The sequence below is a fragment of the Polyergus mexicanus genome, unplaced genomic scaffold, assembly GCF_030449975.1.
Source record: "Polyergus mexicanus isolate NDT 795.1 unplaced genomic scaffold, iyPolMexi1.0 SCAF_2, whole genome shotgun sequence".
NCBI classification, from domain to species: domain Eukaryota; kingdom Metazoa; phylum Arthropoda; class Insecta; order Hymenoptera; family Formicidae; genus Polyergus; species Polyergus mexicanus.
Window position 1 is genome coordinate 2,656,985 of NW_027223322.1, and position 27,557 is coordinate 2,684,541.

General features: G+C 36.7%; 1 protein-coding gene across 6 annotated transcripts in view; it reads right to left on the reverse strand.

Annotated features, from left to right (window-relative positions):
* LOC138944139 (CCR4-NOT transcription complex subunit 6-like) overlaps positions 1-27,557 on the reverse strand; it is a 383,005-nt gene that overhangs the window by 257,923 nt on the left and 97,525 nt on the right. Inside the window, exon 4 of one of the 6 annotated variants that reach the window (XM_070315063.1) lies at positions 14,558-14,628. The exons of 4 other annotated variants lie outside the window; for them this stretch is intronic. In XM_070315063.1, coding sequence (XP_070171164.1) covers positions 14,558-14,628 — 71 coding nt within the window. Of the gene's footprint in view, positions 1-6,333; positions 6,368-14,557; positions 14,629-27,557 lie in introns of those variants that run through there. One more of the 6 variants, XM_070315086.1, reaches the window with a different exon arrangement.

A 27,557-nucleotide genomic window follows, 5' to 3' on the forward strand; every position in this document is an offset into this window, starting at 1 on the left:
TGCAGACTTATTATATATTAAATAAAAGCAATTCTCTATATTAGAGATAAAATAAATACGACATTTTATGAGAAGAATCCGAGAGAAAACAGAGATTGCGAGTCGAGTCGCATAATTGCTCCCGATTCGCTTTCCCGATGCGGAGAAGATATTCGCGGCGACTTCGGAAATGTTTCCGGCGTTCTCATGCATGCATATCGTCCTCGATGTCATCGTCGTCGTCGTCGTCGTCGTCGTGCACCACTTTGAGCAGCAGCCCGATCTCCTTGCTATTTCCGCACGATCTTTCGCCGGCTAACCAGATTGCGGGATCATACGTGGGCACCGCCGAGCACGACGACAGGCGAGATACTGCATTTCCGTAGAAAGCAATCGCCCGTGTGGAATTCATTCCACGGTGGCAAACATTCTTGCAATTTTTCCGGCCTGTACGGATAGCGCGAGAAACTAGGTCACCGGGTGTTTCGCGTCTCTGTATTTCCGTCGCGTTACATTTAACTCATGTCAAGAAGCACATTTTTGACCGAAAGAAAGAGAATGATAGACGACGCGTGATGTAAATACAAACTGAATACATTATATTATGTAAATTAAGAAAAAAAAAACTCTCTACATATACATTCTCATATATTAACGATCAGCGCCATTTTAAATGAAGACAGAATTATTACATCAATATTTCACGCTAATCTGTATTTACAGGAAGTGAAGATACTCGGCAGACGACCTATAACAAATATCCTTATCGACATCCTATTTTCTCGACGAGTATAATCTTTATGGAGATGCAGTGCAAACCTTGATCTGTGATAGAGAGATGACTATCTCGAGAGAACCTGAGGAGAGCATGTACGCGCGTTATCGTTAATAACGAAGAAAGATTGGCCGGGATACCGAGATCTACAGCGACGATGTTGTTTGTAATGTCGGCGAGTTTCGGTGTAACGCAAGAGGTAATCATTATGTATCTGACGTATGTAACGGTTCGTTCTTAGCCGGGGCGCGAGTATATGAAGCGCAGTCTCGCGCTGACGGCTGGTCCAGATGTGTCGGCTACGAGTATTGATATGTGAGGCCTGATAGTAATCGATAAAGCAGTCAGAAAGGTGGAATGACTCGATCTGCGAGAGAGAAGAAGGGAAGGAAGACGCGGCCGTAGAAGACACTAGCGTAAACTGTCTTTTATCTTACCTTAACACGTTTAATGCGCACGCAAGGTCGGGGTCCAGATGGTGGTATCTTCCCTCGCTTATCGTTCTGTTCGAACAAGCCTATGAAAATTTATCACCGACAATGAGATTCAGGAGCCGAGCTCGCAATATCTCGATCGAATGGTGGTTCAGTTGGAAAAGTACGAATTGAAAAGAACTCTCTTTCTCTCTGATATTAGTTAGTATATTATCATTTTTTCGTAATAGTATTTTGTTTCTTTTTTTTTAGTGACACTATGTATTTGTTTATTGATAGAGAGAGAATAGATTTTCGTGATGATATTAATTAATAGTCAAATACACAAAATTCTCTTTATCAAAAGTTCAACGAACATCGCTTATGAGTTATTTAAAAAATATGTATAAAAGTAATATTCTCATATTTGATCGCGCGTGCATACGCAATCGGTACAATATCGATTTCGCGTATATGCCCGCCACGATTTTGGCAAGAATTCAGTGTAACGCGACAAGATTGAGCGCTTGGCACAAGATTATCCGCGCGGGATTTCTTGGAAGAGACAAAATCCAAGTGTGAACGACTTCAGCTTGAGAAATGCGGGAATGAGAATTCGCCTCGGATTTTTCTGCGATTGAAGAAGTTTATTCCGAAAAAGTTTCTAAAAAAGTAAAGCAACAACGTGTATAATGAAAATAGTTCGTAAAATATCTTTTTGAGAATCTGAAACATTTTATGTACCGCAACTGCTTTATTTATTCATATTATCAGCAAAAATTATAATGATATCGATTGGAAAATATGAATGTAGAGATAACAATCTCGAAAAATAGAAAGAGATATATAATAACTGTTAAAAAAAAAATTATAAAAAATATTTCTCTATCTCACAAAATTTATCATATATAGCACGAAATTAATATGGACTCATCCTCCATGACACACTATGATTAATCAGACAAACTATTGTATAATACATCTCTGTATGCCACGAACATTGAAGTTGAGTTTACAGTTGTTCGCGCAGCATATTGTTGCAAATTCGTCGCATTTATCACGCACCGCGCTAAGCTTATTAAGCGTTATGCTGTTTAAGGAAGGAGACATAGTAACCGGAACAGATCACGCTCGTAACCACTTCTAATTCTCCGTCGCGTATACTCGATTCCGTACTTCAGCCGTTAATAACCAAAGTGCTCGGCTAGTCGACCAATAAAATAAACCCTCGATTTACTAGCGGGATAATATTAGCGAACTAATTCTGAACTACGCGTCATCCTTGTAGAAATAATTCTCTATTCTCCCCAGCGGAAAAGCTTAAATTTACAACAAAAATAAAGCTTCGATTTTTATATCCGTAGAAAATAAAAATTTACAATATCAGTTATCAATCTATATTTTTATCAATATTCAATCTCTATATATGTATATATTTCTCTTTTTCTATATCATACCTATATTCCACGCATATAAAAAATATAAGTTTGAATGTGCGGATAAACTCGCGTCATCTCTACTATTGTCTACGAATTTCATGGTTGTAAAACAACTCGTTTACAATTCGTTATTTAACTGAATACCTATGTTGTGTATTGAAATATGAGTCATGATAAAGAAGAGGTTTTATAAATTTGACGATATTTTTCAAGAGATTTTGATGTGTGCAAAAAAAAAAAAAAAAAGTATTATTTCACCGTCGAATATGTATCAACTACGTGTGAGCATTTTAATAAAAATTTATTTTTTCAAAAGGACTTTATTGTGACGTAACTTGCTCCCTCACAATAAAAAGTAACCGAAAGTTCATGAAATTTTCGATACAAAAAAACTCGCATGCCAAATAAATTTTTCAGTTAAAAATTAATACCTTTATATATTGTTTTATTTTAAATTGCTTTTCTAAATTGCATTTTTGTCCAAATTATATTTAACAAAAATTCAATTTTCTTTCTAAATATTTCTATATTAATAACGAGTGAACAACTTTTGTCATGGCGAAACTTTCGAAAATCCTCTCGAAAAACGACAGCTAATCTGGATTTCTTTCGACCACCGTGTTTGCCTCAAAGTTGCGACCTTGGCATGCGATCGACACGCTGACTTGGTTCGATCAAATTTCGAAAGTTTGGTCCACACAAATGACGATAGATATATTAGAGCGAATTGCAATTAGAGACTTCTCTCAAGATTCGTATTATCAAAATGCTTAGCGTTGCAATGTCGGATGCAGTCGAATGGAGTATAGGATCGGTATACATCATATGAAACGTACAATCGGGCAAAAATAGTTATCGGAGAAACACGAGTCCTTGTCGAAAGAAATCCGATTGAATCCGATAGAATCTGCAAACTTGCAACTCGTCGTAAAAAAAAAAATTAGCATCATACTCTCATACCGTTCAAATGCATTCTCGTAATTTAATTTGATAAATGTTTGAATTAACTTATACCTTACGGATCATTTTCATTTTTACATATATTGTAGAGGGTACATTCCTAAGTAATAGAATTTTATGGCGCTTTGAATTTTATGGGGCTCCCTTTTAGTTCCAGCGATATGCGATTTTGAAGTATCATAATTTTTGTATTTACTTGTATCATCTTTTCGTTATATTTTATTTGCGTGTTTATATTTTTCAATCAGAAATAAGTTTGGGTTAAATTGTATATTCCGGAAGTGGAATCCTCCCGTAGAGGGAGTGAAACCCACTGCGTCCACGCATACACTTTCCCATCCACACAATAATTAGTAGAATGGAGTGGATCTCGCTTCGTTGTAAAATATACGCGAATTGTTAACGAACTGCGAGAAATAAACGAAACACATTATTGACAAAATATCTATGACCGTGTACCTATCTCGTAAATGTAAACAAACACTGTTTCGTCTGCTCTACAACAAATACAATGTACGCAAGCTTCACTTCTCCTAATATTACTTTGTAATATCTGAGAAAAAGTATTAAAACTGTGAAACTTTAAAATCGCATACTCTGGAACCAGAAGAGAGCGCCAGAAAATTCAAAACGTATATTACTTAAGAATCTACAATATATATATGGTAAAGATCCGTAAGGTGTAAGTTAATCCGAATATTTATTTTTAATGTTGCGAAAGTTGAAACATTATGATAAATTATAAATTCCAAAATTAAAAAAATTGTATTGTCCACTATGAGATGAAAAACAATAAAGGAAAACTCGACAAGATTATGTTATAAAATTAAATATCAAGATAACTGAAAAGTGATCGTTGAATTTATCTTATTATTTATATAATACAACTCCGTTTGTGCCGGGGCACGACAACGACGATGTGTCACGAACATCGCATAATGAAACGCGCCACGTTCTATTCCGCATATTTCTTGATACAATCGGATCGTCGTAATAGAGCGCGTGACGTAATTGCGGATATAATTAGAAGCGTATGGAGCGCGCGGAAAAGTAATCTAAAATCAATATGAGGCGTGCAACGCGAATGCAACGTGTTTAATCGCGCCTTCTGGCTAAAAGGTAAATGCAGCAATCTATGCAACAACACGTGAAATAGCTACGACGAACTTTTTCTGTATCACCGTTGATTACCCAGGCGAATCACGCATACGGCAGAATTTCTACGCCGCGTCTCCTTCCCGTCCTCCATTCCAATCCTCTTTCCTCCTCCCTCCTCCGCTTACCAACCTTAATTGATAAAAGCCATTTCGCTTTAATCTGATTAAAGCAATTCCCGTTTGCGTCGGAAAAATTTTTTTTTTTTTTTATTCACCGAATCAAACGTTCCGATGAAATGACACGACGATGCAATTTTCGAGCAATTCCCGAGAGATATTAAAAACCGGTTAAAAACCAGATTAAAAACCAGTCGTGCCATTATTCGCGCGCTTCATGCGTCAAACGTGCGTCGGATATTGACCGTCCACCGATTTAGCTGTCTCCTGTAATTAATTTCAATTCGTTTATTTTATTAACGATGCTCATGCCAAACTAAATGTATACGTGCGCTTTTCCATCACATTAATTAATTTTATTATAATTGTCAATGCGCGCGCATATTGCGAAAAAAATTGTGTACAGAAATAATTTAACTTCATTATTATTGCTTTTCAATAAAATCCATATATCGTAACAGAATGTGTGTAATTGACGCGTGATTAATTTAATGATGTATTGATCTAATTTAATGTCATATTAGATCCGTCTGACTTAGAATAAGATAAAATCCTCGTAGAAAGACACTAACCCACAAAGCTCGTTCTCTGTTTCGAGACTAGAAAATAGCTATAGTAAAATAATACTGCATTGCGGTTGCACCCTTCATTTTTTGCGTGTCCTGTAAGCGATTCGATATAACATAAACATATTTTGCTTTCAAACAATATCCACGTTTAATCACTCCACAATGTTCAGATTCAAATTCTTAAATTATTCAATGTTTATTAATTAAAGGGAAAATAATAATCTTTCCTTTAATTAATATAAAAAATGTTGAATAATTGATAACTATTAACTTTCTCTTAATAATGAATATATTTACCTATAATAGATCATGTATCATTCCAATTAATTATTTTATTCCTATTTCATCTCTATTAAAGGAAGAAAATTCGCACTGTGCAAGTGATGAAATTATATTAGTTACTATTTACCATCGGAAGAAAAACATTATATCAAGTCGGGCTTTTCGTCGCGAAGGTTGCTGGGTGGCCGAGTATCGCGTGACATTCATCCATTTCTCTCTCCTTCTCTCTCTCACGAATTTTCCTTTAATTGCGACACGTCTAGTGGCTTATGGCGCACGGCGCATCCCGTAATTTCGCGGTATTATCTTGGTATGCGGGGGCAAGTGCTCCCGGTTCAATCAATGTCCGCCCGATGCACAGTTCCGTGGCCCCTTCTCTCTACCTATCTCTATTCCTCTCGATCCCGAGAAAATCTTCCTCTCTTCCTCGATCTCCGTCGATCACTCGTCTCGCAGATGCGACGCGAATTTCTTCCCGTTCGTGTGCTCTGTGCTGAGGGGCATCCATAGTCTGGCCAACCGAGATGCAAACTACTCAATTACAGCGTGGCCCCGAGGCGCAAGGATCAAACTAGCGCGATCGAAGCACGGACGAGATCTCACCCGGAAATACGGGATGCCCTTTTTGCAAAATCAAATCAGCTTGTCATGAGTTATTCGTCATGTCTTGACGAAACTAGGAATAAAAGAAGAAAAGTACAATTCGCAAAGATACCAAAACAATCAAATTATTTTATATATATTAATTTTTTCTCTAAATGGCATAATCTTCCAAAATAAACGTAAGATTCTAAACGAAAGCAATGTTTCAAAGACAGAATATATATTTTATAATATAAATTTTATAATATAAAATTCAAATTCTGTTAAAGAAATTCAGAAAAAGATATCGACAGAAGCAATTGACACTAGACCGTAAACTTAATAATAGTCATAAAAAAGCGATCTCCATTCCAATGATCCCGGGAAAAGGAAGAAAAAACGGAGGGAATCCAATTTGTCCGGGACATTTTGGGCGGCCATCAGATTCTATTTGATGTCGTAATCTAAGGTGCCTGACTTCGCACGATAGCGACTTGGGCCACCGGACTGTTGCGAGAACAAATTAGAAGGACATCGTTACGTGGGTGACGATAGTAGCCACCGACGAAGCGATTTCCGTCCTTAATCCTGGCCTCTGCGGACCTACTTCCGGCGACCCGTATGTAATATACGTAGAAGTCATCTGCCTGTTCAGGAAATTGACCCATCTCGCCCATCTTCATCATAAATGGACGGACCTGACAACGAATGCGAAGGGCCGAGATGGCTTCCCTTTTTTTATCGGTAACGTTTCGAGATGAATCCCGATTGATCTAAATTCATTCGTTGCCTCCGGGTCAATTTCCGAATTTACGCGACTGAAATGACTTTTATGATTATAAAATAAAATTTTCTATTTATAATCGTATATATTTAAGGTTTATTTCTATTGACATGTTCGCGTCTCAGACCATGTTTATAAATGTGTAAAAACGACGAAAACGCTTTTTGATAAACTTCTGAAATATTACCTTCAATATTTTTGAGGTTGCAAAAAATATATGCCCTATTTTTTTATTCTACGAAAAGGTGACAATAGATATTGTTGAATAAAGAAGTTATTTAAACGAAATGTCCTTTTCAAATATTTCGATAATTAATTCATTGCATTCCTTTTAGCATTTTTGATCTCTTGATATTATTTATATCCTTCAAAAGTATTAAATTTTCCTGTGGAAATAACGTTAATCACGAAAATGTTACATGGCATTAAGAAATCACCTCGCAAATCCGTCATAACTCGGATACGAATTTGAATAAAAAATTTAATTTGAATAAGAATTTTAAATTGTGAGAATTTAAATTATGTACATATATATACATAATTTTTGCTTGCAGATAACTTTTAAATTGTAGTTATAATACCTCGGAATTTCAATCAAATATAAAAGTGTTTATCGATTGATTCAGGATGTTTAAAATAGATAGGATATTTCCTAGCTAGCTCATAAAGGTGATAATTGCATCACAGGATTTATCAACCGTTCCGGAATCGACGAAATAGAATATTCTTCCGACGTCAAGCTTAAATAAAAATTGACAAGTCTTCCAGGACTCGTCGGATATCGCGAATATCCGAAATGGAACATCTTCATCAAAACGCAAGATAACTATTCCAGTCTTTGCCGATCCGTTTAAAATAGAACGCAGCATTTCTGTCCGTCAACCGCAATCTGCAGCGCTGACAATCTCAGCAATTTTCAGCGGTTTCGCGCGCTCGAAATGACGACAACGACGACCCTTCGCAGGATTCTCTCACCGAAATGATCGGTTTCCAACATCTGAAATAGAACATCTTCAGCAATGAGCTTAACTACGAGACAACGAGATTCCACTTGATCGCATCGAAATAGAACATCTCGGATGTCGGAATTTCTGTCGAGCGTCCAGCATAAAACCGACGATCTCGAATATTTGGAAATAGAAGACTTCCATCTCTAGAGAGCGATCGACTTTTGTCGCCGCTTGAGAAAGCCAAGAAAGTGTCAGCGAACTTTTACGTATCTTCATCCATCGTAACCATGTAGTAGTCGTCGTCATCGTTGTCGAAGAAGACTGGTTGCTAACATGGTAAAGACCTAGACACGGACGAGGGACCTCCTAGTGGACAAGGGTATATAGTGGAAACACGCGTGGTGATCCCTTCGGCGCTAAAACATCTCGCCGGAGAAGATTTGTCGATGGCAGCCGGTGGCAAGTGACAAATCCTCCTTGTTCTGCGGAGCTACCAACATTCTCATCCTGCCGGCTGGATTTCCTCCTCGAGGAAAACTCGTCGACCCATTTCCGCGACGAGTTTTAAGATCGATGCGCCTTGAGCAATCGAAGAAAAGAGGATACGTTTCTCTCTTCCTCCTCGTCCCTTCTTTTTATTGCAGATAGCTGGATGGTGCGACTTTAAAGAGCGACGACGATAAGTGCGAGCAGTAATTTAAAATCGCTTGCGAAGAATATGCTGTCACTTAATGAATCGTACAGTTTTATATTGCAATAAATTTGGCCCAAAGATCATCGATGCCTTCTCGCGTTTGAAACAAAAAAATTATATCATCCTATAGATATCCCCCGATAAGAAAAGCAGCGAAAAACCTAACTCGGAACTTAAGTATCTTCAGCAAAGTAAGATGCGAAAGTTAGAAGTTTCTCGCTTATGAATCTAAGCATTGCATCAATTCGTTTATCTTATTACGTGTATATTTAATTGAGAATATATTTTGAGGAATTTAATATATAAAGCCCAAATAAAAAATTTTCAAACAAGCAGTAACAAAAAAATGCAAAGTATACAACTAATTTTTTTCTTATAATTATAAATCTTTTTCAATATATATAATATATTATACATTTTTCAAACATTATAATTGTTTTCACAAAGAATCTAAAACGTTTCATTCGTGATTTCTCATAATCGCTTTTTTCAATTCACAATAAACGTGGAGAGAAATATGAAATTTCGGGCAATACAATCTTCGCGAGCAATTTATATATTAAACATTATCAGAGAGAAAAAAATAAATAAATACTCTTACAATGGAAAAAACGATCGAAGTTAGAATGAACTTTGCCGTCGTCGTCGCATTGTTGGGAAACAATTTGATAGCATCGCTTCATAAGATCCACAAAAGGAGATGCGTCTTTTCAGTCAAACAAGAGAACAACAATACGCTTTAAAACTCCGGAAAAAAGGAGCGGGAGTTACACGAATCGGATTTTTCTCCAATCGCCGTAGAATTCTCGGCCATTGTGCCGTCGAACGATTTTCCGCCTGGTCGTGTCCGCTGTTTAATGAAAGAGTTCTCGCGCGAAAATGTAGAAAATCATAGAGATCTCTCGAAGGAATACTTTTCTTGGACAGAGTAAAAGAGAGAAAAAAAGAGAGACAGAGAGAAAGGAAAGAAAGAGAGGGGGAGAGAGAGAGAGAGAGAGAGAGAGAGAGAGAGAGAGAGAGAGAGAGAGAGAGAGAGATGGCAAAATGAAAAGACCGGGCCGACCGAAAAATAAAGAGTATAAACGAAGACCCATTAACTTCGAAGACCGGGTTAACTGGAGGGGGGCACGCCCGTGGGAAGCGCGATTTCTCAAAGTGTCACGAAGTGCTCCTTACGGAGACGCATCGGCGCCGCGACGCCGACAATTGACGCCAGACTGATTGTCCTCGTTGAGCGAACGCAACTATCGTAAACTAAGATTAATTTGATCGTTTTAATTAACCTTGATCAGTCGGGAGAACGGGATCGCGAATTAAAGTTAAAACAATTAAGTGTATATGCGGTCCTACATGTATGTATACATACATACATACATACATACATACATACATACATATACAATACATACATATATATATGGTCCCTCTAAAATAAAATTTAGGAAATTAATTTCGTGTTACTATACCGTCCGTTACGTTATAATATAATACATTAAAATTACTCTAATTTTTAAATTTCAAGTAACATTTCAATTTATGAAATAAAACTAAAAAAGATAGATAAAGAATATAAAACTTTACTATTCTCATTAATATTATTTATTGGAGTTAGGATGCCTTAGAATAATTATTAATACAATCTTTCTAAAAAGTACAAGCCTTAAAAACATATATAATAAAAAAATAGATATTAATCTCTGAAACAGTAATCTATATCAACAAGTTGATCAACAACGGGAAACTAAAAAATATTAATTATTAACATTAAAGTACTTGTTTCAGATAAATTTTTTTTTTTTTTTTTTTTTAGCGATTTCTTGACTTATATCCGACAGGAAACTATCTTTATCGCATCAGCAGAGTACAATCGGACGTGTAAAAACAAATTTGCAGACCTCTGATATTTCGCCGACGGCTGTTAAAAGACTTTTCGTAAATAACGCACGGCACGTCTCAACTTACGCGCGCGATAAGCGTTACAAATCGCGCCGCCGACTCTGCGAGAAATGTGCACAGGAGTATAGGAATATTTACAATGGCCCGCGGTATTCATAACGCCTCCTTGCAACGACTTGCGAACGAGCTATCGCGGTCATCTCGGCAATTACGACGGCCGTTCAATCGGCAGTGCATAACTATCTGACGTACACCTGCGTCTCATCGATTATATTCGAATGAGGCAACTTAAATTAGCGATATATTGTGCTTCATTTGTTCGAAATCTAGAACAAGTCATCCGAGAAACGTATAACCGTACCATTCGTAAATTTATAGTATATATATATATATATATATTATACGATTGATACATGTATATATATATTTTATATTCAAATAAAATTCAAAAAAAAAAAAAAAAGAATTTCATAGAATTTAAATAAAATTAAATAAAATTACAACTCACTCCGCTCTGAGATAATAAAATGAGATTAATAATATATATAATAATAATATAATCACTGTAATGAGAATATTCAATACCGGTGGGGCAGTTGTAATAATAATAATCATCGCGTAATGCACCCGATACATACCATAATCGGTGATGAACGAGGCAGGTGGAAACAGGTGCGACTAGTCGAGAGCAAAGGAGCGAGAGCATTGGCTCGCTGGTAGAAATCGTTGTAATTATTATGTGTAAACGGGGTTCGCGCGAGCTCGGAACAGTTAAATTGGAACGAGGAAGATCGCGGACTTCCTGCTGGCTTCTCGCGCGCTAATCCATCTTGCCTGTCGTCATACAATAACTATTATATCCACCGTGAAGTGGATCAAGCCAGGATCAAGCAATATTATTACTTTTTCCACCTCTCTCTATCTGCCTATCTATGTGTCTTTTTCCTCGTCTCTCCCTTTTCTCTTCCGCCTCCCGACTCTTATAGACAGAGTCTACTTCTCACGAACGTATTCGAGTGCGTAATCAATTAGTAATGCGATCTGACTCCTTTTGCTCATAACGGCGTAATGGCTAGGTATGCCGAGTATTTTAAACTGTGTCGGGTTATTGATTTTTTTCACGAATCGAAAAGCAATTTCTTCTTTGTAAAAATTTTATTGAAACTCGACTCGACTCGAGAAGTTCCTTAATATTTTTAGTTTTCTTTTCCGATATTTTAATAATTAAAAATATCAAAATATAAGCTTTTTTTTAACAGATATCAAAAAAGTTTCGAGTTGATTATAAAAATTATTTAAAAATAACTCAAATTTAATAAAAACAAAGTTTTATTCAGAATCGATTGAAGAATAAAGTTTCGATGTTCTCAGTGTTGGAACGCGATTCGTTTTTCTCATTATTCTTATTTTGATTAAAAACCGATGGCACAAGGGGTAACTATAACATTTTATTGTCCCGATGCAGATACGCTATTAAAATGTAGTTATCGAAAAAAAAAAAAAAAGTTATCGAGATTGCGCGCCATATGCGAGAGAGAAAATGATTAATCTTCTCCCACAGGCTTTTCGATTATCGCGAAATTAATTAACACAGATTTAGTAATTATCGCGCACTCGCTGCCGCCGCTAACCAACGCGACGTTCTGCGTACGTAACGTTACGATCGTCGTAATCGGTCGCACGGCGTATACTCTGCATCAAATATCGAATACACCCAATGTACGCGATGTGGACACGTTCTAATTAAGTCATGCCGAAGCATTGCGATGTGGTTAATCATGGTCAAGTGTATCGAGTTACCAATTTATATCGAATCCGCTGCATTTAAAGGATGCTTTAATTGATAATTATCAGCATGTTACTAATGTAGCAGCTCAATCCAAAATCAGTTATTGAACCGGTAATGAAACCACCGCAAGCGTATATCGAACAGTTTACGAGCTTCAAATTAGTATTATAGGTTCGAAGTATCAGAAAATTTCATGATTAAATCTAATTATGTTAACTGAAATTTAATAAATAAATGAAAATGATACGCATACACACACACACACGCGCGCGCACATATATATATATATATATATTTATAAAAATTAAATTAAAGTTTTGTGCTTTCAAAAAATATACTGAAATTAAAAAAAGGATAAAAATTAAAGAAAAATTGACAGAGAATTTATTTTCATATTATATCATATAAAAAAAATTATAACTAGTAACAAAAAAATATATTGACAATGTAAATTCCTTATTTAACTTGAAAGTCTTTACAGAAAAATATTGACACATTGACAACTTTTAAATTAATAGAGCAATTTTAAAAATTCCATTTTTTATTTAATATAAAGTGAGTGTTACTTCAAGAAACTTTTAATCCCACACATTTTACCCTCCATCAAGAATATTCTACATAAATAAAAAACTCGTAAGGGAAAATAAAAGAATCGTAATAAATCAATCCTTTTCTTCGACATTCCCCCATAAAAATTTTCATCTCGAGTTTAAGCGAGGAATTTATCCGTAACATTTCGTAGTTACGAATCATTTTGTATAATCGCAAACGTTTGAAACGTTTCCTATGAAAAATGCGATGGAGAACCCGGCTCTTCCCCAGCGCGGCTGAGATCATTGCGAACGCGCGCAACAATGTATGCGAAGCGAACGATAATCAGGCTTGTAGATTTAAGCGCTCGTTGCCGCGCTGCAATTTTCGCGTGTGCCCCCTTTCCTTTCCCTTTCCTACGCGATACGCACATCCGTACCATCGGCGATAATGACGGTAAGACCGCGGCGGGACGTCGTTATACTAGGACGGTTGTACGCGAAGGACGTGAGGAATTATTAGGAATAAATGCGGGAAAAAGACGAGCGCGATTCGCCCTTGCAACCGCCGCCACTCCCCCCGATAGTGTCACGCTTTTTACGACTCGTGTAATAAGCGCACAATTGCCACGGATTTTTCGATCTTCTTTCATTCCGCGAAAATATACGGCTTACACGATATACATATACAACGTATCGTACTTCTACAACGTATTATTTTTCGATATTGATTTCTTTAATTTATCTGAACTTTATTTATCGATCGCTGAAATCGATTAATAAAGTTGAAAATTATATTCCATTTTTCTGATCTCTCCCTTCGTTGTTTCGTATTATTCTTGATAACTTTTTTTTTTTTATTCATTATATCGGTGAGTAATGAAGTAGAATGAAGCAGAGATTTTTTTTCATCCGATATCATTTATCATATTTGACACATACCATATCATTTATAATACCATCAATTTGTCGAGAGATTAAAGCTGAGCCTCTTAACAATAAGCGGTTGAGAGTGAGGTATCAATGCTAAAACGTATACTTGTCATATCGCGAAATCCTGATACCTCATTCACCGAAACCCATACGATACCGGGAAGAAATTGATTGTTTCCAACGACTCGTCAGCGATTCGCCGTTCACGCAACTATCAATTCTCAAACCGCCAAGCGTGTAATCTCCCGGTAACATATGGACGGGAAAGAATCTCGGTAACCGTATTTCGCTCACGGGGCCTCGCTCAAATGCTGTGGTATTCGCTTCGTAATTCAACGGACATTCGTGAAAAAATAGACGAGTGATTGACGTATTCGGCTCAGGCCGGATTGTTACGAAACGCGAATGCGGAATTTCTCGCCGCAGGTTGTCGCGGGCGGTCGTGAATACTTTCAGCAGGCACAGATCGTACATCGGATAAGAAGAATTTCACGCGATTATACATATAGGGAGGAGAAGAGACGCGGCGTTTTCAAGCTCTGCCGCTCGAAATTCTGCCGAACGATCTCACTCTCTCTCTCTCTCTCTCTCTCTCTCTCTCTCTCTCTCTCTCTCTCTCTCGTCGAGATAGAATCGTTGCGCCGATAAAGTCTCTCGACGGTTTAACTCCGGACTATAAATCTCGATCTTATCTATCCGCTTACTCACCACTATGTCGGAGGCTTGGTATAATTCTAAGTCAACGGGCTGCCATAATCCCGGAACAGCTCGTAACTCACCTGGAACAGAGAAGATCGCGGGACGTTAGTATTGGCTTTGAGCGTAAATGTAAAATAATACAATGGGGAGAGCTAGTACAATAGAAACAATAATGGAAATCGATGAATGACCGTAATAATAGTAGTGGCCAGTACCACAAAATATATATGAATAAATTATTTCCGAACGAGATATTTTCAGAATTCGCTACACGCGTATTTTCAGAAATTCTCGACCCATGCTATATTTCGTCTTACACGCCGGTAATACACAATGGCAACAAGAAATACGCCAAGTAAAGAGGGAAAAAAAAAACCGAACGATCAAGAGTAATAGTGATGCACGCACGAATTTATTTACGAATATCTATCACGAAAGATGGACCATTCCATATTTATCAAATAAATGTAAACAACTCGTAGGATGAGATTCTGCGTAAAAGATACTTATCATTATCGCAATTATCAGGCATTATTTTTTATTTAGAATAATCGATAGAAATATTATTTATCAATAAAGCCGTATTATTATTCTAGAAGCATATAATAGGGAACAATACACGTATTAATTATCAATTGTTCTCCGTTGATCTTATTCTCTATGTCTAATTAAGTTTACAAAATACATCCTAATGAATACTCTGATTTTTATTCTTTTAGTTTATTTTATTTAATTTTCTATTATATTTTTCTGCAACATATAGGCAGTCCGTTAACAACTGAATTTAATGAACAAAATGAAACAGCTTGTATAACGCCAATAGCGAGCTGAAAAATATTCGATAAATTAAAAAAGAAAAAGCGTTCGTACGCGCCGATAAGAAGGCAATTTATTCGTCCCTATTTAAAAAAAAAAAAAGAAAAAGAGAGAGAACGCTGGTTGATGGGCTGAATGTCGATTATAGTTCGAAGCAGTGTGTTCGATTATCGCCTGAAAGCGACGATATTCGCGTCTACTTCCATTTCTCTCCTAGGGAATGCCGCCGACAAAAGTAAAGAGGGTGAGAAGAAGAGTATGCGGGAGTGCAAGCGACTTCCAACTCCTGCTCTCTCTTTCTCATGGTTTTCCCTTTTTTATGTTTTATCGCCTTTGTCCACTTGCTCGCCAGTTCTTTTCCTGCAATTCTCCTTTCTCTTCCTTTTCTCTTTAGAAAACTGAAGCTTCAGTAGAAAAATACGTAAGGACATATAGAAACATTATTCTTATCTGACATATGATATTCAATAGTAAAAGTATTATTAATAATATATTTTACTTTTTACTGGAAAAAAAAAATCAAATAAAAATTATTCAGATAGCTAACATTTTTATTTTATATCTCTTTATTTCATAATTTATAAAGTTATAAAATTTCTCAATATGTTCTCTCTTAATTCCCGGTTCAAAATAGATTTGTATATGATTTCTAATATAATTATATTATTTTACTATTCGTTTACAGTCAATAATGTACGCTTTGATATATAACACCCTATTTTTAAGTCCTTTTGTGTATATTTTGTATACAAAGAGAGTGTATATTTTGTAAAAAAGAGTTTATGTTTCGAAGTAAACAAATTGTGTGCACTTTCCTTTTCTTCTCACACTCGTAGATTTTTATGAGAATAGTTGATTGACAATATTGCAGTGTTTATGAACTTAACATGGAGCACTCGCATTTATTAATCACATGGGCCAGTCGAATGGTCTAAAGATTTTCTTCTGTACATTGTAGCAATTTACAACCAAATTATATGGCTCATAATCAGTGTTCATTTACTCATACATTTAAATATTTATATACGCATCCGTGTATGCGATAGCGTTCTTCGACCATATAAGATTCGCCATATTCGTAATGCATAATTATTCGCATGATATGCCACGAAAACATTACTTAATTTTCGTCGTTAAAGTAAAAAGAATTTTCGTTATTACTGAGCTATATTAGATAACAGTATTGCGGATGTTTAAAAATTAATTGATTCAGAGTTCTCATCGATACTATGATCGCTAAATCGCGAAATTCGAGGATCGATATATCACACCATAAATCTCCTTCGCGATTTTGCAGAGTAAATTACTTTACTGCCGCACCCGCTTGCATCCTCTCTTTCCGGCCAATTTTTGCGCACGATCGATGACCATCGGTTCGCTCGCTCTCAGGTAGACAATTGCAGCTTGTCGACTTAACTTTTTTCTCACGTTATCGGTCGGGAAACCGCTGATTTCATCCGGATACAGAAGCGTTTATTTCATAGAGCGCTGCCCCGTTCTCGATCGATTGATCGATCGATAGATCGTCCAGGATTGTTACTCGCATAACTCGCCAACGACGGGAAGAGAACGAACTTTCTTGCCGAATTTCTTCCCGCAATCTCCGACACCGCCATTTTGCCCCATCCTGCCCGGTACACGGCTCGTTTATCTCGTAACGCGCGGTCAAGGATAATGCACCGGCCGGGACGCCCGCCATCATAAGTCCCGAAGAGCCGCCATTTGTTCGGGGCCGCGAGAGTTTTTCGCTTAATTTTTCAATTTCAGAACGGAGAAGGACGCGTCGAGAAAAACGCGCACTCCCGGTGTCCGGTGACACAGAAGAAAAACGACGCCGCAAAGCGAACGCCCGCAATGATGGACGAGTGCTTTTTTCGTTAATTGTTTCCGAAAATATCCTAGTAACCAAGATGAATTAATAGTAATGAATAACTGAATTCTTGCAGTAGTGGCTTTCACGATTTATGTACCTAAAATCTGTTGTTAATTCTCTCGATGATTTAAATGTCTTATTGTTAGTAATGATGTCTTGAGTGAAAATTCTACTAAAGTAAATTTACTAAGGAGTAAAGTTTTTTTAGTCATCTTTTCTCAATCAACAAAAATCAACAAAAATAATATTTTAATGAAGTAAGTTTACGACAGAGAGCAAAGCATCATTATTTTTCTTCTCATTTTTGATAAGGTATTAACATAAATTATCGTTTCATAAGATAAAACACTGTTCTTTTTAATTAATCCGCTTTATCAAAATTTCTTGTCTCAAGATATTTGTATAAAATTATATATTATTTATTAAAATTAAATTATGAAAAATTAACGTTAATCTATTTAATAAATTGCAATTTAAAAAAAAAAATACAAAAACTGTAAAAAGTAAAAAATGGAATAATTCAATCAATTTCGATACTGAAAAATTCTTCAAAAACTATGATTTAATTTTCAATCAATTTTAATTCTCTCAAGAGAGTAAAAATGCAATTTTCAAAGAGAATATTTCTGAAACAAAGATTATTTGAGAGTTCTAATTACGCTCGTATTACGAGCAAAATCCTTTTAAAAAAATAATGATTAATCTAACTAACTTGCCTCGCAAAGATTTAGTTCAAAAGCAACTAATGCCTCACTTCTCGAACAGAAAGCATCATTCTAAAATATCTCGTATATAGGTCATAAACGAGCTGATGTGCCGACAGGAAGACTTCTAGGTCAGGGGTTACGGTGGAATGATTCGGGTAGTTGGTTGGCATTCTAGCAGAATCAAATTAAAAGTTGTTGTCGTCGTCGTCACGGATTCATGAAGCCGGCAGACAGCCGACAGAAATGAAACGTTAATATCACGTTGATAAAAGCGCACGTTGCGTGGCAACTCTTGGCACGCAATGCGTACACGACGAGCTTATAAGACGCGTATTTACGAGGACACGGGGGCGATGAATTCAGGCAGAGCGGTAATTCGTTCATTATTATTTCCATTTGTAAGTTCGCGTATCTTCGCAACACTTTGCAAAAGCGAACCGCGCCTCTTTCACGCCATTTAAGTTTAACACGAACGAATAACGCGAACTATTTCTCTCGGCCTACATAAATGCCCCTATTCCAATTGCTAATTGTCGGTTAACCGCGATCATTTGAATATAAATAATCTTCTCGTGATTGAACAACTTATGCCGCCGCAAATATTTTCTCTCTATAAAAACGCGTCGCTTATTTTTTGATTGCATCAAACACGTTTTATTCAATGATACATTGACAGATGTCTGATCAAAATAGGTTAAGGGGTTAAGAAGCAGACGAAGTCTAAAAGTAGCTGCACAACGAATCGACTCATAAAGCAATTCTGTGAAACAGTGTAAGCGTCAGATTTAAGTTTTTTTTTTCAAGAATAAAATAGAAAAAAAAAGAACTTATTTTAATACCATATTTACTTTGTATAATTAACGATGACGACTGACTAACATATAAGTACCATATATACATATACATATACATATATTAACTTTTTTGCAAAAATTTATAATTTGTATTCATCGCGCTCACATTGAAATAATCGATTTATACGTTTACCACATTAAATTACAATAGAATCAATAGATTTTGTCGCACGTTGTAAATCCGGGGATAGTTTGTCCTCATTCCGATACGCTCGCAACCATACTCGTTGTACATCCCCTCTAACTCGCATTTACCCAGCTGCACCGCGACACTGATGGAATTCGAATTGCAACTTTCCTTCGAGTTCCATCTCCGAGAAACTTTCTAACGGCCACTGTGGAAAATCCCGCCCTCGTAAAACTAATAGAGCAACTATTACAAAGTCCTACATCTCGATCCGTCTCACCCCAACTCTCTGTCTCTCTGTCTCTTGCGTCGTGAAATTTAATCAGAGTATTATAACCGTGACGTTATCGAATGCCGAGCACGGAACGGCTGCTATATCGAATCGATTGAATTGCAACGGAACACGGGGTTGCCGTTGGTCAACGTTGTTGGCGAACGGACGCTTCATTTTGCGTTTCGCCGCGGGACTTTCTCGCGCATCGAATTCACAATAGAATTGGCTCGGGTAATTGAAACGCGGGAATTCCTCCTGTTCCCGTGCGCCGGTCAAAGGAGAAGGACAGAGTTCCATAGGGAACAAAAGTATAATGATACTTTGCTTCCGGCGAAATTACTTTTCCGCGTCACGTCATTATTTGTACATAAACGGATGAAGCGTGCTTTTAGCGTCAAATTTATTGACTTTTATAATGTGAGACTGTCACACTATAAAAGTTCGAGATCGTTAATTAAATAAATTTTAAAGAAAAAAAAGTACTGGAACGCGCACATCTCGGCATCGATAAAGTTCCGCTAATAAGAGAGAGAGAGAGAGAGAGAGAAACGTTACAATAAAGTCCATTCTGTGCGACTTTCCATTTACGATGCAACAACATTCGCGTCAGTTTTGCAACTCTCGAACTCTCCTAGTCGGCGAAGATGAATGACGAATCATTAGCATTAATGAATATAACCGGCGTCTCTCCAACTTGGCGTCGTTTTAACGACACGAGGACGGCGAGACGAGGATGATTTTAGCGGGACATTCTCCGCGCAGAGCCGACGCTATTTTGTCGAATTATTCTTCGGCAAGTTGCACTGAAAACCACCAGCGGCATTTGTATGCAACCTTGCGGTGGCTTAATGGCGATGGTGGTTTCTCAAGCGGCGGCGCGACGCCGATTTATAGCTCGAGTAAAAAATTATCCGCGCGAAAACCAGTCGAGCCTGAGAAAATGAGAAACGCAAAGACGCAAATTTAACTGTTGCAACCAATCGGTGCCTGAAAAATGATTGGGAATAAGAATTCCAAATCTCTACATAATTAAGAATAAAAGTCAAGTCAATATTGATGTAACATATATTTATATGTTATTTTTATACAAAAATTTCAACCTCAACATTGATATACACGTATTTAAATCACGATAAGAGTATATATGTTTTGTAATTCCATAGAGTTGCGCAAGCTTCATGAATTTTTACACTCCCGTCTTTTAAATATACATCGGCATTGGTTTTTAAATGAAGCTTAAAACTCGGTATAAAGCGAGATTCTTGCAAGAAGAGAGACACTTTGCGCGCAAGCTTCCATTGTCTGAAAAATAAAGGAGTCGAGGGCACCGTGGTCCTTAAAGTACTCAATGACACAGAGTAAATGGGACAAAGCTTTTAGGAAGCTCCAAGAGCGGGGCTATTTAATGGAGTTCTAATCTGGATACACGTTCTCTTATCGGGGTCTTTCGATATTTCAACGATCCCGCGCGACAACTCGATTGCCGTCGACGTAATTCCCCCCATCCCCTAGATAACATCTAAATGGAGTTCCATTTGTAGAAGGAAACGTATAATCCGCGTAATCATGTCGCCTAATTAAATTCCGAAAGCTTTTTAAGCGCACGTTTGCGGCTGCCATTGGTGAAACCTTAATGAACGAACGCATTTAAGAGCTTGATCATATCGGATCTCGTTTTCCGCAGATAAAAGAACCTTGCCATGCGATAAAAACTTCTACAAAATTTACGAGAGCTTTGTGTCATTACATTAAGAACTGTATTAAAATTATGAAAAGTGTGTCGAATATATTGTATTGAGTAACTGACTTTAATTAATCCAATGATAGATTTTTTGGTGAATTTTAATTTCATTATTATGTACAATAACGATATATATTACCATAATATTATTAATTATAATAATTGTATTATTCATTTATATTGCTTTATTATATCTACTGTTTTTATATTTTATTATTACCTTCCGTTATATCGTCGGTAAAAATTCTATCAGAGAAAATTCTGAGAAATTACAAATTCGCCTAATTCATCTTCCGTCATAAATTTTACCTAACATTTCAGCATTTACTTAATTAACCTCAGCATACATCTCATATCGTAAACTTCTCCAATTTAACGGATTCGATTCTTATCGATCTGACAATCCAAAAATGCAGATTTTGATTTTTGCGCCTAACTATAGGCGTTATTATATGCTTCAAGGCGAGAGCAGAATGCGAACTATTCCACCGATCGAGCGTAATAAATTCGGACGGGTAAGAGGGGAAAAAAAAAAAAAAAAAAAAAAAAAATACCCGGTGCAATTTATCACTCGGCCATTGACGGCAATTAATCTCTCTATCGGCTGCGACTAATATTTATATTCTCGCGGAGAAACTCGTTCGGCGCGAAAAAAAAGAAGAGATTGAGGGAAAGAGAAATAGTGCGTTTCGATCGCGACTCGTTTGTCACTCGATAGCGATCGATAACTCGAACGGCGGCGATTTTTCTCGCGCGTGTCTACGTTTCGTATACGCGTCTCGCGATGCATCACGAAGTAGAAAGTCATGCTTTCTTGTTCCCCTCTCTCTTTCTATCGCGTGACGGGTCTTCTATAAACGGCGTCTCCTCGCGATGTTTCCGCACCTACTTTCGCGATAAATCGCACGGCGATAATGCGCCCACGTTTTCCCTCGTTCGAATAAACGCGCTGGAACGTGGTGGTTTCGTGACCTGGAAAAAGTTTTTCTTCGCCCTCGAACTCGCGACCGAGTCGCAGTTGGATGGATTCTTCATTACGCACGAGACATTTTTTTTTTTTTCCTTTTTTGCTCAGCCCCGTTCCTCGTTGAGATTTGAAAGATCGGATAAGCAAACTCGAAAAAGATCGAAGCATTGTTTTGTTAACGTCATGTTGTACAAATTTATTGTAAATAAAAAAAGAAGCAGCAGTTTAAAAAAAAAGTAATTTAGTTCTAGATTTTACAAAAACTAAAAAAAGTGACGTGAACGATATCGTTCCTGCATCAATGTGTTCAAGCAGTTTTTTTTTTTTTTTTTTTACCGCGATATTATAGCGAGAAATGACAAGATAATCGATACACTTTATCCATGTGCGAGACGACGAGTTTAGGTACGTCGACAGGCGCGTTCGTAGCCGTCAAAGCGGTGCAAAGTCATCAAAGGGATACACTTGAGGTTCTCTTCACTGATTTTGACACCATTACATATGTAATAGAATGCTGTGAATAGAGATGAACGGTGCGCGTTTGAGGGTACGGTGAACGCTTCCGGGATTTTGAATCGACCGCGCGCGAGTGATCTCGTAACAGCCCTTTCATAGGTGAAGAACAGGCGGGCGTGCCGAAGTGCCAAGTCACGGGAACAACGAATTTTACACAGACGCCATTAACATCATAAATCATTGACTCTCAAACTAGTCCATAACCGACATTATGACATCGGCAACGACTCTTGCCACCATTCAGTGCAATTACCTCGAATAAAAAAAAAATTAAGTTTAATATTTTAACACATGGAAAAATATTCGTGAGAGTTTTACGTTTCAATTACGTGATTACGTTAAATATATTATTAAATAGAATTTTTCTTTAAATACGTTTTAAATCACAATATTTCGAAATATGTATATTTTTAATTTTGCATTTGAAAAATCATCAAAAATTCATCAAACAGTTTTTTTTTATCCCGAGAAAACCCATCGAAGCGCGTTATTAGCATATCTCGAGCTCTTTAAATCGCAATTAAATCACGCTTAATGCTCGTTGGATCGAGAGAGCAACGTCGAAATGGATAGACAATGCGCAATGCAGATGTTTCCGTAAACAGGCGTTTTTCGAGCATCGCCGTCAGTGCATTCAATCGTAATTAATATCGATCCCGCCGTGTATGATGTCCGCTAGAGCCGGCTAATGATATCGGCCGGCCGGCGATAATGGCAGCTATATTACTGCTTATAATGAGCAGTTCGCCGTTGACGGATGGAACCATGAAAAGAGAAGAACGCGATCGAGAGAGGCACAATAATGGTAATACGAAACTTTAATCGACACATACACAGACGAGAGTTACGAGCGCAATACGCGATCCCGTTCCTCGATTTCCTCCGCCGTGACATATCACGAAAGGTTTCGCCATCAAACACCAACCGTACGCCCCCGACACCGATCGTTCCGCTCTTATTATAACGGTCGAGTTAAAGGCCAATCCTCCCTGGGCGCGCAAATCGGATCACTTTTGCGAAAGCGATTCGTAACCTCGAGCGCGAATCGCTGAATACCACTCGATTATTCGAGAGAGTGGACGTGAAAGAGCGATGCACGAGACTTCGTTCGAAAGATTTACAAATCTAAAGAAATGTTTTGAATGCGTTTCACTGTTATAAATGCAAAAAAAAAAAAGAAAAAAAATTATTTTATCGAGTTAATTAGTTATTTGCTATTTACAATTTAATGGGTTATATGCTACATTACAACTCGCATTCGATCCACGTCCAGAAACCATAATCCGTAATATGCATTTAGTATCTGAAAGTCGTACAGGAGGAAAAAAGAACACTTGAATGATTAAAACATTCTTTAATTACCATTCAAATATTTGTTGGACTTTTATATTAAAGTAATCATTAATTATCTATCAGGTATATTTTGAACTTTTATACAACTCGACGCATTTGCATATTACACACGAGGAGAAGAAAATCGTAACGAGTTTCGCCACAAATTATCAGTCAGACAACTAATGACGTCGAAGGTGAGTCAAAGATGCAACGTGCGACAGGTGCATGTGTAAGCGACTGCCTACGCGCGACGTGAAGGTTTTAAGGATTAGCCTGTCGCAAACGAGACACACCCCGATCCGCAACATATTCGAAGATTTTCTCTCTCTCTCTCTCTCTTTCGTCAAGGGGGAAACTTGTGCCGCGCGTGAGAAAGAGCAAAAAGTCGAAGACGGGAGCGCGCGAATGAGTATCCCGCTTTCTATCTTTAGAATTATAAATTAATGACACACGTTCCTCCGCAGATGATAATGACGATTTACGAGCGACTCGCGCGCGCGCGCGCGCCACGACTATATTTCGACGTTTTAGATACGACTTGTCTTATCTGCGGAGAATGCCCGGTATACTCGCCGATACTCGAGAGTACTATCGCGGTATTATCGCGTCGTAAAACTATGCGGGAACGTGCTGGATTTAAAAGAACGATGCAGTAAGAAGGAGAATTACAGACTGAAAGGACATTCGAATTTTTCGACAAAAAGTTAAAAATTTTAATCGCTCTTTCCCGTATATGATGACATAAAATAAAGAAAAGATGTTCAATTGTTTAGATTATATTATGTTATGTATAATAATGAGATATATTTTTTCGTTAACATTTCAATTACTATTAAAATTTCAATCAAATCGATTAAATCCTTGCGCGCATATAATATATAATTTTAAAGATTCTTAAATTTCCAAATTTTATAGAGTTATACAAAAGAAGCACATAACGGCAGAATTAATGAGAGAAGTCATAAAAATATCGTAATTGATCGAGACGTCTAAAGTACGATTAACGAGACGAAATATAATTCACATCTTTGTGGACGAAAATTTTGCATCTCTCTACGGGAAATTTGTTTTCTTGCGCACGCAGACGCCGAATGACTTTCCAATAATTTCGACGGGTCGAATTATTCAACGCGGGAGAAGTTACGAGCCGACATTACACAGGTTTTTCGCTAAAATTCCGAGAACGTAGCGGAGATCGTGTGATATTTAAGAGCGCGGAAAAATCGCGCGAGCCGCGCGTATGGTGCATGAGCGAGCTTAAATATTCAGTAATTATGCGCTTGTGCATCGCGGACAATATTTTATGATACGCACGCATTCTGCATCCAGCAACACCCTATCAACGTAACAGGCGGTGCCGACCGTTTAGCATAAAACGAAGATAACTGATCTCAACTGACTAGCATCATTTTGAAAATGATGTAAGCCTAATTTCTCGAAACAGAATATATATATATATTTCGAATAAAATAAAATATAAAATAATTTTTCAAAAAAATATCGATATAGAAAATGATCAATATCTTATGTTATTTAAAAAATAAAATTTATTTTCTAAAATAAAAAAAATTTTATTATTCCATATTAATCAATTCACCATAATTTTTTTCATCGAGTAAACGATTTACACGACGCTCTTAATAATATAATTTTCATATGCTTCTCACATACACATATTTCTGAATTTTGTCTTAAATCATTCTTAACTTCGTCAGGAAGAAGTGCATTTGTTCGACTTCCAAAGCGTTGACATTTTAGCTCGTCTTACTTGTTCTAACTCTGTTTTACAGAGTCTTCATGAAATGTCACTGTGAAACCTTGTTTTCCGATTGTCAACGTAAATAAGCCCGCCTTATTTTTGGATGAACTTTGAAAAAGCGATCTTATTTAGAAAGCTCATCTTAAGTTCCGACTACACATATAATTCTATACGCTGAGCAATGACAAGCAGAAAACAAATAAAAATAGAAGAAAACACGAGAAGAAAAAGAAACGAGAAGAAAAAAGACGCAAGAAAATAAAAAATAAAATAATGCAGTACTTTATATTTGAAAATTTATGACAGTTTTTCTTTTTTTATTCATTTTTAATTTTCCTATTTATTACACTATAGCATATAAAGTTTTAATATGTCTATAGAAAAAAAGATTTACCATAATTCTTCCATCTAAAGATATAAATTAATTAAATTTTAAATTAACTTAATTCTATAAGTTGATTTTTAAATCTAAATTTCATTTTTAAATGATATATATTCCCGCAAGAGTTTAATTTTTTTTTATAATTATTTAAATACTGTTAAATATATGACACGTCTAAAACAAAATATTTTCGTGAAATATTGTATATTATAGTAGAAAAAGAGGTTATAATGACGGATATTCGACTTTGTTTGGCTTTATCGATCATCACCAATGGCCAATATTCATCATTACGCACGCTTACATTTTCTACATATAAGTTACGAGGACAACGAGAAAGACGATGAGGTTGACGAAGTGCATCGTTCATTGCTTATGCAGAAGGCAGACACATACGTGACCGCGGCCACATCGTTAATTTCCCTAAGTACCAGCCAAAGTCGAACTGCACACACTTACATTGACCGCTTCATCTCGCGTTAAGTAATTGCAAGCCAATGGGAATTACAAACGCGGTCATTCATCATCGTCATCAGGAATGACACGAGAGAGACATGTAGAACCTGGTCTGTAACTGTTCGCGTTGCTGTACAGAGTGTTCGACGCGATTAGACACAGTTGATGATACTCCTTATTACTCCGTGAAAATGACATTTCTTTAATAAAAATTTTGAGATATGAATAGCTTAACCCGCGAAAAATTAAAAAAATTCTTTCGCGTATTGCGCTGTGAAAAATATAAATAGAGATAAGTAGATTTTTCAAATTTAATACTGAATCGAATTTAATAAAATCTTTGAAATATATGAAAAAAAATAATAATACAGAAATACCAAAATATTCAATTTATCAAACATTTGAAACATGCTAGAAGTATATTTGTCTCTGTTCAAAAATATTAAATATCGGAATAAAAATTAATATATTCGAAAAGGAAATATTCGTATTCGACGTGAATTGAAATTTACAATTTGAGATGAGATGAAAATTTTTCATTCGCTTGGTTCTAGTTTTAATTTTCCTCCATTGAAAATTACATTCGGTTGACTTTTTTTCTGGAAAAAAAGTTCTTTTTATCATTTTTAACAAAGAAGGAACGTATATCGACTTGTTCGCAAAAACTTCGGCTACGTATGTAGAACGTGCGATAGCTCTACACGCGGTTATTATGAGCGAGATCCGTGCCCATATACGATAACTGTGCCGCTGCTCTCCAGTTATGCCTCTCCTCTTTCTCATCATAGCCGCGTACATATTTATGCCGCTGTCTAGTCGTGTGCCCGTTTGAAAGAACAAGCGGTGGAAAGAGAAAGAGATAGAGAAGTAAGGGGTGCAGTTTAATAGGTATTTATTTTACAATCCAGGACCTAAATATATTCTCATCGTGAGGAAAATATAAAGTAGTATCAAAAAATGTACGCGTAATAATAAGTACGTGTATATTTGCACGGTAAGCCGGATTGCTCGAATAAGAATGGAAAAAAAGAGAAAGAGTTTCTTACACTTTACCGTGGAAGAGAGTTTTCTAATTAATAAATTCTTTAACCATGTATAAAATTTTGTCGTAATTTGTTTCCTTAATCTCATCTGCGATGATTTGATTCATTATTTGAACATTGATCAAAGATTAAAGAACAAGAATTTCCTCTCTTACATTT